At 45.6% G+C, this 13756-nt stretch overlaps 2 protein-coding genes across 2 annotated transcripts; both read right to left on the bottom strand.

The window, feature by feature from the left end:
- Positions 1-4217: 4217 nt before the first annotated feature.
- On the bottom strand, positions 4218-4385 carry LOC115873241 (COX assembly mitochondrial protein 2 homolog). The gene has a single exon (XM_045283852.1). The coding sequence runs from the start codon at positions 4383-4385 to the stop codon at positions 4218-4220; it is 168 nt and encodes a 55-aa protein (XP_045139787.1).
- A 2601-nt stretch (positions 4386-6986) lies between these two features.
- On the bottom strand, positions 6987-13498 carry LYG1 (lysozyme g1). Its single transcript, XM_004704346.1, has 5 exons — positions 13456-13498; positions 10563-10667; positions 9452-9645; positions 7298-7430; positions 6987-7105 (listed from the first exon to the last, which is right to left on the bottom strand). The coding sequence occupies exons 1-5, from the start codon at positions 13496-13498 to the stop codon at positions 6987-6989; spliced, it is 594 nt and encodes a 197-aa protein (XP_004704403.1).
- Positions 13499-13756: the final 258 nt, after the last annotated feature.

Genomic DNA, 13756 nt, shown 5'->3' with positions numbered 1-13756 from the left:
TGAGCCTTTAATAAAACGATTAAAAAAAATAAAAATAAAAATAAATTTAAAAAAGGATAATGTTAAAAAAAAAGAAATAAAAAAACAGGAATGATATAGGAAGCAAAGCTATGGATAGAGGTATAAGCATAAGAGTGTACATATGTAAATACATTAATCCATAAAAATAAAGGTATTGGCCTATGTACATAAAAAAGACATTTAAATACATAGCTGTGAAAAGAATTCTGGTTTTTTGGGGGGGTACCTTCTCATATGTATATGTTTATTTTTTAATATAATTTGCATTTTGTTTTCCTTTTGAAATGGTTCTGCTCCTCAAACATCTTGTCATTTGACCAGTGAACCTGTTTTCCCTTGGCCTTGGGGGTTTTCTCCAGTGAGATAATGGAGAAACAGACCACAGATGTGTGGGAGACGGGGTGGGGGTGTGGCGTGGGATGTGTGGGACAGGGGTGCCTGGGAGGGAGAGCCCTCAGCACCAACTGATCATTTATGTTAGGAGGGAAGAGGTAGGAGGGTTAGTTAGTACCCACCTGCTTCTCTTCCTCATAAGTCCAGGATTTCTATGCTGGGATGATGGGGTTCCTGGGGACACAGGGACCAGGCTGCAGCCAGCCTGTCTCCTATGCAGTTCCCACCAAATACATGCCAGGGTAAAAATATCCTGTTCCCACTCCCTGCTGTAACTGCTAGTTTCCCTTTATTCTTTCCCTCTATAGAGCTTCATCATGGGGCTCAAACATAAGAACAATTGTGAGGATGGCATAGGACCGGGCAGTGTTTTGTCTCAGTCACACCGAAACGACAATAACAATAGATCTTCAAGGAGCCCTGGCGGCATAGTTCGTTAAGTGTTGGACTGCATGGTGCTGCAAACCCACCAGCTGAACTAAAGGGGTGCTCCCCTAAAGATGAACAGTCTCAGAATCCCAATCTTCACGGGCGACTGTACATAGGAAATGACTCCATGGCACTGGGTTGGGGTTTTGGTTAGGTCTTCAAACATCCCTGGGTGGTGCAAAGAATGTGCACTCCACGACTAACCTAAACATTTGCAGTTTGAACCCAAAAACCCTGTGGAAGAAAGACCCAGTGATTTGCTTTCAGAAATGTTACCTAAAAATAGCTAAGAAAACCCTCTACTCCGTGGCAATGAGTTTGGGATTGGGTCTAGAGTCCTTCAGGGACTTGGTCTTGCTACCTCAGAGTCTCTCTCTCTCTCTCTCTCTCTCTCTCTCTCTCCCTTAGTTCTTTGTTTTATTTTAAATCCAGCTAGTGTATGTATGTTTTCGGTATCTGACCATATTCCACTACTATTCATAAGGTTTTCAGTGGCTGATTTCTCAAAAGGGGACAGCCTACTCCTCTTCTTAGTCTGTTCTCAGTCTGGAAGCTCTGATGAGACCGGTTCACCTTGAATGACCCTGCTGGCATTTGAAATAACAGTGACATGGCTTCCAGCGTTACAGCAATAGGGAAGCCCTCACAGAATGACAAACTGACAGACAAGTAGTTCTGATGAAGACTATAGAAAGTACTATGGCCTACCCAAAGGACAAACACATCGGTCTTGGAAGAAGTACAGTCAGAATGCTTATTAGACGTGAGGATGGAGGGATTTGGCCTCATGTACTAGGGATATGTTATCAGGAGAGACCAGACTTTGAAAAGTGAAATCACACTTGGCAAGAAAGGCAGGGATAAAGAGGAAGATTTGTGATGATCTGCATTGACACAGGAGCTATAACAACGGGCTCAAACATAACAACTGTAAGGATGGCGAAGGAGCAGGCAGTGTTTCCTTCAGCTGCCTATAGGGTCGCTATGAGTCAGACGCAGCTCAGTGCAACAGGATATGTATGTTATTTCAAAAATTAGAATAGCTCTTAGAATGAAAAACAGGAGCCTCTCACTCCACCAATCTCTTCTTGCAAGAAGTGTCTTTAAATATATATGTTTTTGTAGCTCTCCTAGTGAGGACCTGTTCAACTTTTAAGACTATGTTAATTCTGTGAGTTCTATTCCTCATCACCATTCTTTGGATAGTTAATACATTCACATGGTTAAAAATGGGGAAAAAAGACATAGAAAGGTTTCTTTCTTCCTTGACCTCTATATATCCGTTTCCCCCTCAAATATAACCAAAAAACTAAACCCACTAACATCAAGTCAATTCTAACTCAGTGATCCTATAGGACATATTAGAACTGACCTGACCCTGAAGGAGCCCTACAGGACATAATAAAACTTCCCCACCAAGCCACTGGTGTATTCAAACCACAGCCCTTGCAGTTAGCACCTCAGTGCATAACCCATCTTACCACCAGAGCTCCTTAGAAGGTGTGATAGTCAGGTTTATTATGCCAATTAGGCCAATAGGAATGTGTGGGCAGAGTTTAATTAGGTCGCAGCTTGATTGGAGGATGAGATAAATGGCTCTGCAAGACCCACCCTCATTTCTCTTGCTGTCTGATGATTGGACCAGCATGCTGCTGCTTTAGCTAGTTCTCTGCCTCATCCTGTGTGCTACACTATGTGTGGGCCAAGCCAACCTGTGGATCATGTAGCTACAGCTTGAGGCTCCTTCTAGACCTGCTTTACCAGGATGCTGGTGCATATATCATTTGAGCTTGAGGCTGTTGGTTCCTGCCACCTTGCATTGCTTGAGTTCAATATCTCATCCAGGCCTGCTTCACTAAGCTCCCAAGCTACTGACTTGCTGACCCACCCTGCTGTTTGCTGCCTGCAAGCAGACTCTGCCTGCCTTGCCCAAGGGAGGAGTCTGCTGTCTGCTTCCTTGACCTTGGACCTGGCAGCCCACGTGATTCAAAGGCCTTCCAGTATATTAACTCTTCTATGAACATGAGTTGAACTGAGCCTCTGTACTGCTGTGTAGACTAATTTGCTATTATATTCCTTCTTGCTATATATATTAATAAGGGTCCTAATTTTGTTTCTTTAGAGAACCCTGCCTAATGCAGAAGGATAGATAGCTGGATAGGTATATGATGAAGCAAGTAGAATAAAATTGTAAAGGTGCAGCCTAGGTGGTAGGTATATGGGTGTTTATTGTAAAAAAACCCCACAAAAACCTCTTACCTTTCTTGTGATCTGGGAAGAGGAAGGTTAGCTACCATTGCTTTGCCTTGGGCGCCCTCTTATGAATCACAGTTCTACTTTGACGCTTCGAAGGTTGCCAGGATTCTGCATTGACCTAATTAACACAAGTGTCCAAAGTGGGATCTGTATGAGGTCACCCTAATGGTATGATTTCAGGAGGAGTTTATTCAAAAGGACCACCTGGGTGAACTCTTGCACCTGTGCCACTCTCCCAGACCTCTGATTCTTGGGACTTGAGTTGCAATATCAGCAGACCGGATTTTTCCAGCTTCTGCAGCTTTGGGGATGAGGAGGATCTTCCAGACAGAAGTCTGAATTTTGGATTTGGGACTTATCAGCACCCACACCCAGGTGAGCCTTTTCCCATCACATGTGAGTGCTGAGACCAGGCCTCAGATGCAAACAATTCACATGATGCAACCTATTGATGTATATGGCTACTCACCATGAGTTTGGCGGTTTGAATCCACCCAGAGGGGTCTCAGAAGAAAGGCCTGGTGGTTTACTTTTAAAACATTAGCTGTTGCAAACATTTCAGAACACAGCCCTCCTGTGACCCTCATGAGTTACTAAATGGCAGTTTTCTATTTTTTATTCACCCTAATGTTTCCCCCGCAGGCATATAACTAATGCTCCACACCCTATTTTCCTCATGCTTATAAAACAAAACAAAACTCACTGTCATTGAGTCAATTCTGATGCATAGCAACTTTACAGGACAGGGCACAGCTGCCCTTGTGGGTTTCCAAGACATCAATTGTTTACAGGAGTAGAAAGCCTCATCTGTCTCCCACTGAGTGGGTGTTGGTGTTTTGTTTTTAAAAATAAGCTATTTTATTGAGGGAGATAAGTTACTCAGCGTTAGCTGGTTGTAGACGGGGAAGGTGACACGCTAGAAGTGTGTTGGCAGGAGGCGGATCACTGCTACTAAAGGTCCCACTTGACAATTACAGAGTCCTGGGCTCCCCTACTTCTTCAAGTACAAACGTAGGTCATATTTTCCAGTCACAGGATCGTGGAGACCAAATAAACCAGATTCTCAACCAAGAGTCTTGAGGTTTTCGCTCAGTCAAGGCTTCAGGGGAAAATGTACTTCATTTCCCAGTCTCCTCTGGGGGATTCAAGAGTTTCGTTTGCATCAAATCACCATGCTCCCTGCTCCTGGACCTCTCTTCTGCATAATTTCTGTGGCATTCCTTTAGCAAGTTAATCAAGGCGTTGCATTCTTCAGTGCGCAGGTGTGGAGACAAGTCAGGATGCATCTTTAGAAAATGAAGGGTCACAGCATAGCAATTGGCTCACTGCCACCCCCGGAGGCCTGGAGCGGTGTCCCTCGGAGGCGCCCCGACAAAGAGGCCCATGAGGCAAGAGCTGGTGTTGGTTTTGAACTACTGACCTTGCAGTTGGCAGCCTGATGTGTAACCCATAACACAAAAGTGATGCCTTCAGGAGACCTTCTCAGTCATTTTCTCCCTGAGGAGGGGGCGGGGGAGGAATCCGTTTACTGAATGCAGCCTTGAGAATATGCCTTAAAAGGTTGAAGGTGGAGGAAACCAAGAGGGGAAGTGGCCCTGGAGGAGGCGAAGTGACATAGGCAAGTCCACGTAGGTAGAAGGGGACACCTCACAGTGCACCAGGTGCAGGACTCACATCTGAACCTGTGCTCAGGCGTGGCTGGTTGTCATCTCTTCTATGTGAGTTTCTCCCTCGAAATGTTAGGACTTGCCATTGTCTGAGAGCAGAGACTCTACTGTAGTGTTTGTTACAGAGTTAAGCACATCCTTCTGTTGTTAGGTGCTGTGTAGTCAGTTCCAATTTATAGTGACCCTGCACAACAGAATGAAACTCTATCTGCTCCTTCACCATCCTCACAATTGTTATGTTTGAGCCGGTGCTGCAGCCACTGCGCCAATCCATCTTGCTGAGGTGCTCTCCCCTTACTGCTGACCTTTGATCAAACATGATGTCCTTTTTGATGACATGTCCAAAGTACAAGAGACAAAACCTCACCATCCTTGGCTCTAAGAAGCCCTCTGGCTGTACTTCTTCCCAGACAGAATTGTTTGTTCTTAAAGTCCATGGTATATTCAATAGTCTTTGCAATCATGATCATTGAAAAACATCAATTCTCTGGACTTGCTCATTGTTTATCGATTATATACAGGCCATTGGAAGCAGGAGAGGACGTTCCCTTGAGGACTAAGGTGTACCTGACCCAAGCCACTGATTTAAGCACATGGTAGTTGCTTCAAAGCAAAACTTAGAGATTAACTGAACCTTCTTGAAATGATAATGATGACTCTTATTTTGGTGTTGTAACATGTTGTTACTGTACGGTTGTTAGAAGGGAACATTCATGACTTTTGTAGATCACACACCCTCCTATTAGGCCTTCCGAGTAAGGTCCATGCACTTGACGACAGCAGCAGCAGCAGGTGAGCTCCAAAACTTGTGACCTGGCTCCTGGGATGAGTGACATGCCCCCAAACGAGGGAACAGTCTAGCTGAGTTCTACACACTTTGAAGGGAAAGTTGGGGAGCATGTGTGAGAACCTACGAGGATGTCTTGTGGTTCCGGAAAAGGAAAGGACAAGGTGAGTTAAGATGACCCAGAACAATCCCAGGGTTAAGAAAAACGTTGCAAAGTTAAAAAGTGACTCTTCTTTTTCAGAAGTGATTTTTCTAAACATGTTCCCCTGCTCCGATGGGCCTGCCCACCATCTTACACACTTTGATTTTTAAAACTCTTCAACTATAATTTGAATTTGATCCAGACTGTCAGTGGTAGGGTGACGAGATGAGAGACGGGACGCCCAGTGGCATCGGCATGTGTGGTAGACTATGGAGGAGCCCTGGTAGCACAGTGGTTTACTCACTGGGCTGCTGATGGCATAGTCGGCAGTTTGAAAGCACTGGCTGCGCTGTGGGAGAAAGGTGAGGCTTTCCGCTTCTGTAAAGATCTAGAGTCTCGTAAACCCTCAGGGGCAGCTCTACTCTGGCTTATGGGGTCGCTATGAGTCGGAATTGACTCAATGGCCGTGCGTTGAAATTTAAAATGGATAACGTTTTTTCTTTTTTTAAAATCATTTTATTGGGGGCTCATACAACTCTTATCACAATCCATATATCCATCCATTGTGTCTAGCACATTGGTACATTTGTTGCCATCATCATGCTCAAGACATTTGCTTTCTACTTGAGCCCTTGGTGTCAGCTCCTCATTTTTCCCCTCCCCGTCTGCTCCCCACTCCCTCATGAACCCTTGATAATTTACAAAGTATTATTATTTCTTATATTATTATATCTTACCCACTCCTTTCACCCACTCTTCTGTTGTCCTTCCCCCAGGGAGGGGATTATATTTGGATCCTTGTAATCGGTTTCCCCTTATCTACCCACCTTTCCTCCACCCTCCCGGTATTGCCACTCTCACCACTAGACAGTAGATACCATTTTTAGTACTACCAACAAAATGTGTCCTAAGTAATGCATTGGATTATACTTAAGAAAGTAATCATTGTTTATCTGAAATTCAAACTTGACTGAGATTCTCATATTTTTATTTGCAACCTCTGGCAAGGCTAATCAATGAGTTATAGGATTCATTTTACAGAAATCTACATTACAGCTAAACCCCTTTTAAAAAGAGCCTGTACGTCTCTCAATCTCTCTCTCTCATACACACACACACCAGACCACAAAACTCAGGTTATAATTCTTCTTTTAATATGACTCATGTTACTTTGAGGACTTTCAGGTCAAATTTCGGTTTGCAGTGACAACCCTCATTGACTAGTTTAGTTTTATTTGTGTAACAGTCGAGGTCTCACAGATGATAATGATCTTCGATTTGATCCAAAGCATTAGAAGCCATGTCTCTTATAGTATTTGGCTCGTGCAAGGACATCGTTGCAGAAGTCACAGCCCAGGTCCTGGCTATTTCTGACGTAGCCAACACCTCCATTGTAGGAACACAGTCCACCTGAAATGAAAATGATAATTAACACCGACCTAGCAGCTCCGCTCTGTTTTGGGGTGTTTGACAGTTAACTTAGTCTCTCCTGATTGTCAATGGGGAGACAATTACGGCTTTCAGGAATCTGGTAGGACATGTTATATTTGTCTTTATCCATTCCGCACTGTGAAACAAATGGCCAGTTGGTAGTGTACACACCTCTCAGATACTGGTCTGGGGTCCAGGTTGGAAACTTCCTCTGGATCCCTTTGATCCTAACAGTCAGAGCCTCCGTCATTTCAGCAAGCTGGGACTCGCTGATCCAGGAGGTGGGAGCGTATTGGCCCGAGTCCTGCAAGGAGGGAGTCAGAGGGCAAACTATTGGCAGAGGAGTGTGAATAGCTTTGTATCCCTTTTCTTTTTCTCATCCGCATTTGGAGGAAGGCCACCCTCAGCCGCCCTGGGGATAAATAACAAAGCTACAAGGTTTGGGCACGGAAAGCAACCTGAGGATTGAAGACCCTGAGTGGTACAACCCAGAGGATGGCAGTTCAAGTCCACCCAGAGGTGCCTGGAAAGAAAGGCCTGGAGATGTATGGCCATTGGAAGCCCTGCGGTGCACAGTTCTGCACTGACCCACAGGGGGTGCTGTGACTCAACTTGATGGCACCTGGTTTGCTTTTTCTGCTTTTGTAGTGGAGGGGCGAGAACAGCGAGTCAGTAGGTATTAGCCTATTTCCCTCCTTCAGTGCAGCAAACGAACGTCCTCCAAGCAGGTCAGAAAGGGGCTTTCTATTCACACTTGTCATTTCCTTTCAGGTGATCTGAATGTGTAAAGGTACTTTTAGCCTTCCTTATCTCTCTTTTTGATTAAGGAGTCCAGATGGTTCAATGATTAAGTGTTGGGCTGTTAACCAAATAGGTCAGTGGTTGGAACCCACCAGCCTCTCCATAGAAAGATATTCAGCCATCTGCCTTCAGAAAGGTGACAAAGGAAACCTACAGGGCAGCCCTCTAGGGCCGTTATGAGTCAGCAGAGAATGGACAGCAATGGATTTTTTAAAGTCAAACCCCTCTGGAGGATGGGGGATGGAAGGGAAAAAAGAGGAGCTGATACCAAGGGCTCAAGGAGAAAGAAATGTTTTGGAAATGTTGATGGCAACATATATACAAGCGTGCTTAATACAATTGAATGATAGTTGTTATAAGATTTGTAAAAGCCCCTCCCAATAAAATGATTAATTATAATAATAAGTCAACCCCCTTCGGTTACCACTTCCACATAGATTTCACCCTATTTCGGGAAAGTGTCTGCATGTGTTCTTTACTTCATTGTCAGAGGAGACAGGCTTGTCCATTTCCCAGGAACGAGATTTTAGAAAGGAGGCAGAGTGGAGCAGAGCACACAGTGCTGGATGTACCAGCGCGATTCGGCTCTGGGCCTCCGGTCTGCAGTTCCCGGCTGCCATGAGACTGTGTGGCCGAGACTCCCTCCTTGTGACTCTGTTGCCCCACTTGAAAAGGATGGATTCCCCGCCCCACTTCTTATGAGAGCATTGGGTGGAGCTCCAAATGAGAATAAGATAAGTATTTGAAAGGGTGGGGGGTGGAAGGGGGAAAAAAGAGGAGCTAATACCAAGGGCTCAAGTAGAAAGAAATGTTTTGGAAATGTTGATGGCAACATATATACAAGCGTGTAAAGTGCCATTCAAAGTATTAATGGGAAGCCAATTTAAAGACCATCAGAGGGATAAATAGTCTTAAAAGCTTTTAAAAATTGACTACAATGCTTATTGTTTTCTCAGCAACAACTTTAGGTGATCTTTTACCAAAATATTGCTGCCTTTAGACTAATGGACTAGCAGTCCACGTGAACTACAGTTTGCATGACCCTGAGAACAGAGGAACTAGATGGTGTCTGGCAATCACGACCAACTGCTTGGACAGGGATCCCATTAGGTGGTCCTGGGTAGAGTCGGAGAGAAATGTGGAATGAGACTTGGAATCATAGAAGAGACCAGAGTTACGATGACGCTCCCCACTCAAACAGCAGCAACAAAAGCCCACTGCTGACTCACAGAGCAGCACTGCGCTTCACAAGGTGCTGTTGGCTGGAATATTTGTGAGAACATACTGCCAGGCCTTTCTTTTGGGGTGCCGCTGAGTGGATTCAAACCAGCAAACTTCAGCGCAGTGGTCCAGCGTGCACCATCTGCATCATTCAGGGATGCCTCTCGCATCCCTGGGCGCCCCCCTTCACGCTGTTTCATGGAACTGTGCTCCCGGGCGCCCTCCACCAAAAAGATGAAAACGGTCCGTGGGGATGCTGCCCCCTTGGAGATGTGCCAGGCAGAGGGAACGGTGAGCCGTTACCTGCACCACCCCGATTCCATCGTTCGTGTTCCCCACGTTGAGCAGAATGTTGCCCCCATGTGATTGCCTGGACAAGATAGCGGCGATGACGGCAGGGTCCACGCAGTATTTCCGGCCGACCGTCCGCATGATGGGTTGATATCTCACCAGCAGGGGCATGTCCATTTCAGCCAGCCTTTCAGAAGCTCGGACCCCTACAGCAAACGCAAACCGAACACAGCAAAGGTGTTTGTTTTTCAGATAAATGCAACTTTACGCCCTTGTGTCTGATATGGCTTGATGTGACTGCCTTACACTCCAGGGACCCAGAGGGAGAGGCTTGGGACGGAGAAACTCAAGTTGAAGTTTCAAACCCTGTGGCAAATTGTACAGGTGGTAAAACGTTCTTTTTAAATACCCAGTGGCTACTCCTTGACCTGAGACAACGACTCTTCCCATGAACTTGAATCAGTCTCCCCTGGAGCTGCCCCATAGGGCAGTGCCCCTAGAGTGGGTCTCTCCAGGACAAGTCCCTGGGCACACCTGTCACTGGCCCCATCCTAAGACAAGGCGACACAGTCATGCCTGTTCCTCCGTAACAGTGGGCATGAGATGTGAAGCCGCTGATCTATGGTTTTTCTCTCGACAGGCGTCTCACCCAGAAATCATGCTCAAGATCCTGTATGAGCACACAGCTTTATAAAATCACCCGAATGCTGGCGGGGGTGGGGGTGGGGGACCAATACGTACTAATTTCCCTGACTAGCCACTGGCCTTCTGAGCTCTTTTGTGGTTTCCAAACACTCTCACCCCGTCCCATGGCTCTGAGTTCACAGCTGTCCTACGCGAGCACCAGCGCCTCCTATCAAGGGAGGCTCAGGCTTCTTCCACAAGCAGAGGCAGGACTTGAAGAAGGACCCTGGATACCACATCCAGTGCTCCTCCCTCCAGTGCACAACCTGGCACCATGGGAGACACTGGGAACTTTTAGGATCTGTTGGAAGGATAAAGACTCATGGGGAAGGGTGGGGTGCGATACAAAGGGAAAGACGGAATTGCACTGGACCACCCTGGCTAATAGGCATCTGCTCTCTGAGAGCAGCGTAGAAGCTGGCTGGGAGATTATAAATACCACAGTAGTTGATGCCTCGTTGTCTTCCAACCCCACAAGATGCCCCAGGGGTTTCGAGGGTTCGGATGTTTCCGTAGCATCCCCAATTGCTGCTTTCAGATAGATCTGCAAATGGAGAACATTTCGACAGGAGGCGTTACATTCCAATAGTTTGGACCGTCTTTCTGTCCAGGAATGAAGTGGCATTAATAAAACATCTCTGATTCAAACAAGAACTTCACAATTGAAAGATGATTTATGAGACACTGACAAGGACAATCTTACTTCCTCTCCTGCACCTGTGGGAGCCCTGGTGCCAGAGTGGTTACATGCAGTCTGCTAACTGCAAGGCCAGCAGTTCCTAATTACTAGCCTGCTTGATGGGGAAAGGTGCAGCTTTCTACTCCCCTAAACAGGGTCCCAGGGTCGCTAGGAGTCAGGACTGACTCAATGGCAGTGAGTTTTGGTGTCCAGTACCCGGAAAGGGCTGTTGGAATGGTTGCAGTTCTTAAGAAAACTCGGTGCCTGCCTGAAGCTCTCTGGTTGGTTTCTCGGAATCAAGTCAGAGGTGATCTGTTCCCGACAGCCAGGAGTCCTGGTGTTTGCAGTCGTTATGTGTTTACCTGCCGGCACGAAGGTCAGCGGTTTGAACCCACCAGGTGCTCTGTGGGATTCCTCAGTCGGCTTCCAGAAAAGATGAATCCTGAAAACCCCGGGGAGCAGTACTCCCTGTCAGACAGGGCTGTTCAGGGTCAGAGTCAATTCCATGGCAGTGGGCTTGGTTTTTTTGTTTGTTTGATAAACCAGTCCTTTTCTTACATATTATATACACTCTGAACATTTGTCCCTTAACTACTTCTAACTTGTTGGTCTGCGGAAGGGATTGGTGTCAGCTGCTTTGGGAGGCAGTCCAGGTGGGGCCAAAGCTAGCAGAGAGTGAGACATATAAGCGTTCCCTAAGGCAGGTGAGTCTTGAGACCACGTTTCTACATAGTGGGTCATTCTTTTCCTCCCTTTCTCTCTGCCCTTTCTATCTCTCTCTCTCTTAACCTCCACTGTCATTGTCACTCCAGCCTCCTGGAAGAGCCTTGGAGGGTGAGATCCTTTCAAATAATAGCAACACTGCCGTTGAGTCACTTAAGAGCTCATAGTGCTTCCATATAGCAGTGGTTCTCCACCTTCCTAATGCCCGCGACGCTTTCATACAGTTCCTCAGGTTGGGGTGACCCCAACCATAAAATTATTTTCCTTGCTACTTCCATCACTGTCATTTTGCTACTGTGATGAATTGGGCGACCCCTGTGAAAGGGTTGTTTGACCCCCCAAATGGTCGCAACCCACAGGTTGAGAACCACTGTGTTCGGTTTCCAGGACTGGAACTCTTTAACGGAGCATACCACCTCAACTTTCTCCCTCGGCCGGCCGGCAGGTTTGAATCGCCCTCCTCGTGGTTGGCAGTCCAATGCTTAACCCACAGCGCCACTCTACATAGGCCACTGGAGACAGGGACATGCCCTAGACTTAGAACAGTGTAGCTGGCCTGAGAGCAGTTTAGGAAGGCAGGAAATTATTCCTTGTGGAATCATCTCACCACTATAAACCTGTAAGAATTTTCCATTGGACTAGTCTTATCTATTTTTATTTGACTAAAGTGAATGATAGCATCAAATCACAATGATTTTTAAAGTCTTTAGGAAACAGCTTACTGCATCTCATTGGATAGCTCCTGCGGGCCTGCAAAAATGTATATTTAAGCCTCTCTTGTCTTACCCGAAAAGTCAGTAGGCTCACATCCAAAAGACGGCTATTTTGGAATCAGCGGTTCTACTCTACAAACTTATAATGAGAAATCTGAGAGAAAAGGTAGAAGTAAAATGGTCTGGGCTGGTAGAAGCATGCTGAAAATTAAATGAGTCACTATGTTGTTTTTGTATTCTTTTCATCAGTACACCTTTATCTTTATGATTTATTATTGGTGATAAATATTTTTAATATTATAGTTGGTAGTATCATCCCTTGGGCACTTCTCCCCAGCCATGTTTTATGCTGCATGAATTTCCTTATATCATCCATGCTTAGTACCCACAGGGATTTTAAAATACATTAAAACCCATTAAAGCCAGAAACTGTATAAGGTAACTAACTACTTGTCAGAAGAAGAAAACGCCAACCTTTCCCACTAAAATAGGTGATTAGAAAAAGAAAAGTGGACGGTCTGTACTTTGTCACAGACGGGCCACTTGCTAGGACAGGGAGAGTCAGCAATCCCAGGAGCTCTGTGTCTCACAGTCTTTACTGTATTCGCTGAGTAAATGGGTCAACCAGAAGGGAGTGAACAGAAGAGCCTATCTGAGAAGTTATTAGAATTTAAATCCAGGGGAAAAGTAGCTCTCTAGTCAGGAACTAACCTTCCTTTTGTATTCCTCATTAGCTATGCATTTTCCCTACTGTCCTCCGTGGAGGAACCTTCTTTGTGAATCTAAAGTTTAATCACAGCATCCAGGTCAGCCTGTCTGTCAGCTGAGTCACGGCTCCTTCGTTCCCTGGTCTGAGTGATTAGTCGTATAAAGCCCCTCAGAGCCTTCTGTGGAAATGCATGGTGTATAAATAAATTCAATCAATAAGGTAGCAGAAAGTACTTGCAGTGAAACAATGTATGCGCGGTGAGCAATGGTATATATTTAAAGTTCAGTCGCTAGCAAACTTTCGAAGCCCCCCTGGACGAGAACCCCCTCTTTTGTGGGGCCACAGGGAACATGTTGGTTGTCAGTGGCTGTTATAACTCCAGGATTGGTTGGACAGCTTAGGAGAAAAATAGCGCTTCGCTCTGCGGTTTCAAGCATCAGAAGTGTCATTATGTTCCTTTGCTCATCCCCCCATCTCCAAGGTCATTTGGCAAAAATGAAAGACTCACCAGTCAGGACAAGGAGGCCCAGAAGCAGCCACAAAGCAGACATACTGATGATTGGGCACTGCGGGTCCTGAAATGATTTTAAAATAAGTAAGACTGAAGATGTTTAAATGTCAACACTTGCCATAACCATGCATACCATTGCTAATCATGTAGGGGGGGCAATCAATAAAGAAGAAAGGAATGAAATTTCCCATGTCCGAACGAAGAAATCATTTGACTCATAATAAAAAAAAGCAAAGTAGGTCGTGTGCTTCAACCATTCTCCCCATTAGTTGAGAAATAACCAACTCGTATTTGCCTG

The sequence above is a fragment of the Echinops telfairi genome, unplaced genomic scaffold, assembly GCF_000313985.2.
Source record: "Echinops telfairi isolate 266 unplaced genomic scaffold, ASM31398v2 ScPeMD7_7467;HRSCAF=8505_1, whole genome shotgun sequence".
Taxonomy (NCBI): Eukaryota; Metazoa; Chordata; class Mammalia; order Afrosoricida; family Tenrecidae; genus Echinops; species Echinops telfairi.
The sequence above is the reverse complement of the archived record's forward strand: the minus strand, read 5'-3'. Positions and strand labels throughout refer to the sequence as shown.

Excerpts from the sequence above, each read along its gene's own strand:
- LOC115873241 (XM_045283852.1), bottom strand. The coding sequence starts at position 4,385 with ATGCATCCTGACTTGTCTCCACACCTGCGCACTGAAGAATGCAACGCC.
- LYG1 (XM_004704346.1), bottom strand. The coding sequence starts at position 13,498 with ATGTCTGCTTTGTGGCTGCTTCTGGGCCTCCTTGTCCTGACTG. Across the intron at positions 7,431-9,451 it reads ATGGAATCGGGGTGGTGCAG|GACTCGGGCCAATACGCTCC; the intron begins GTAACGGCTCAC and ends CCCTCCTTGCAG. Across the intron at positions 7,106-7,297 it reads CCCAGACCAGTATCTGAGAG|GTGGACTGTGTTCCTACAAT; the intron begins GTGTGTACACTA and ends TTTTCATTTCAG.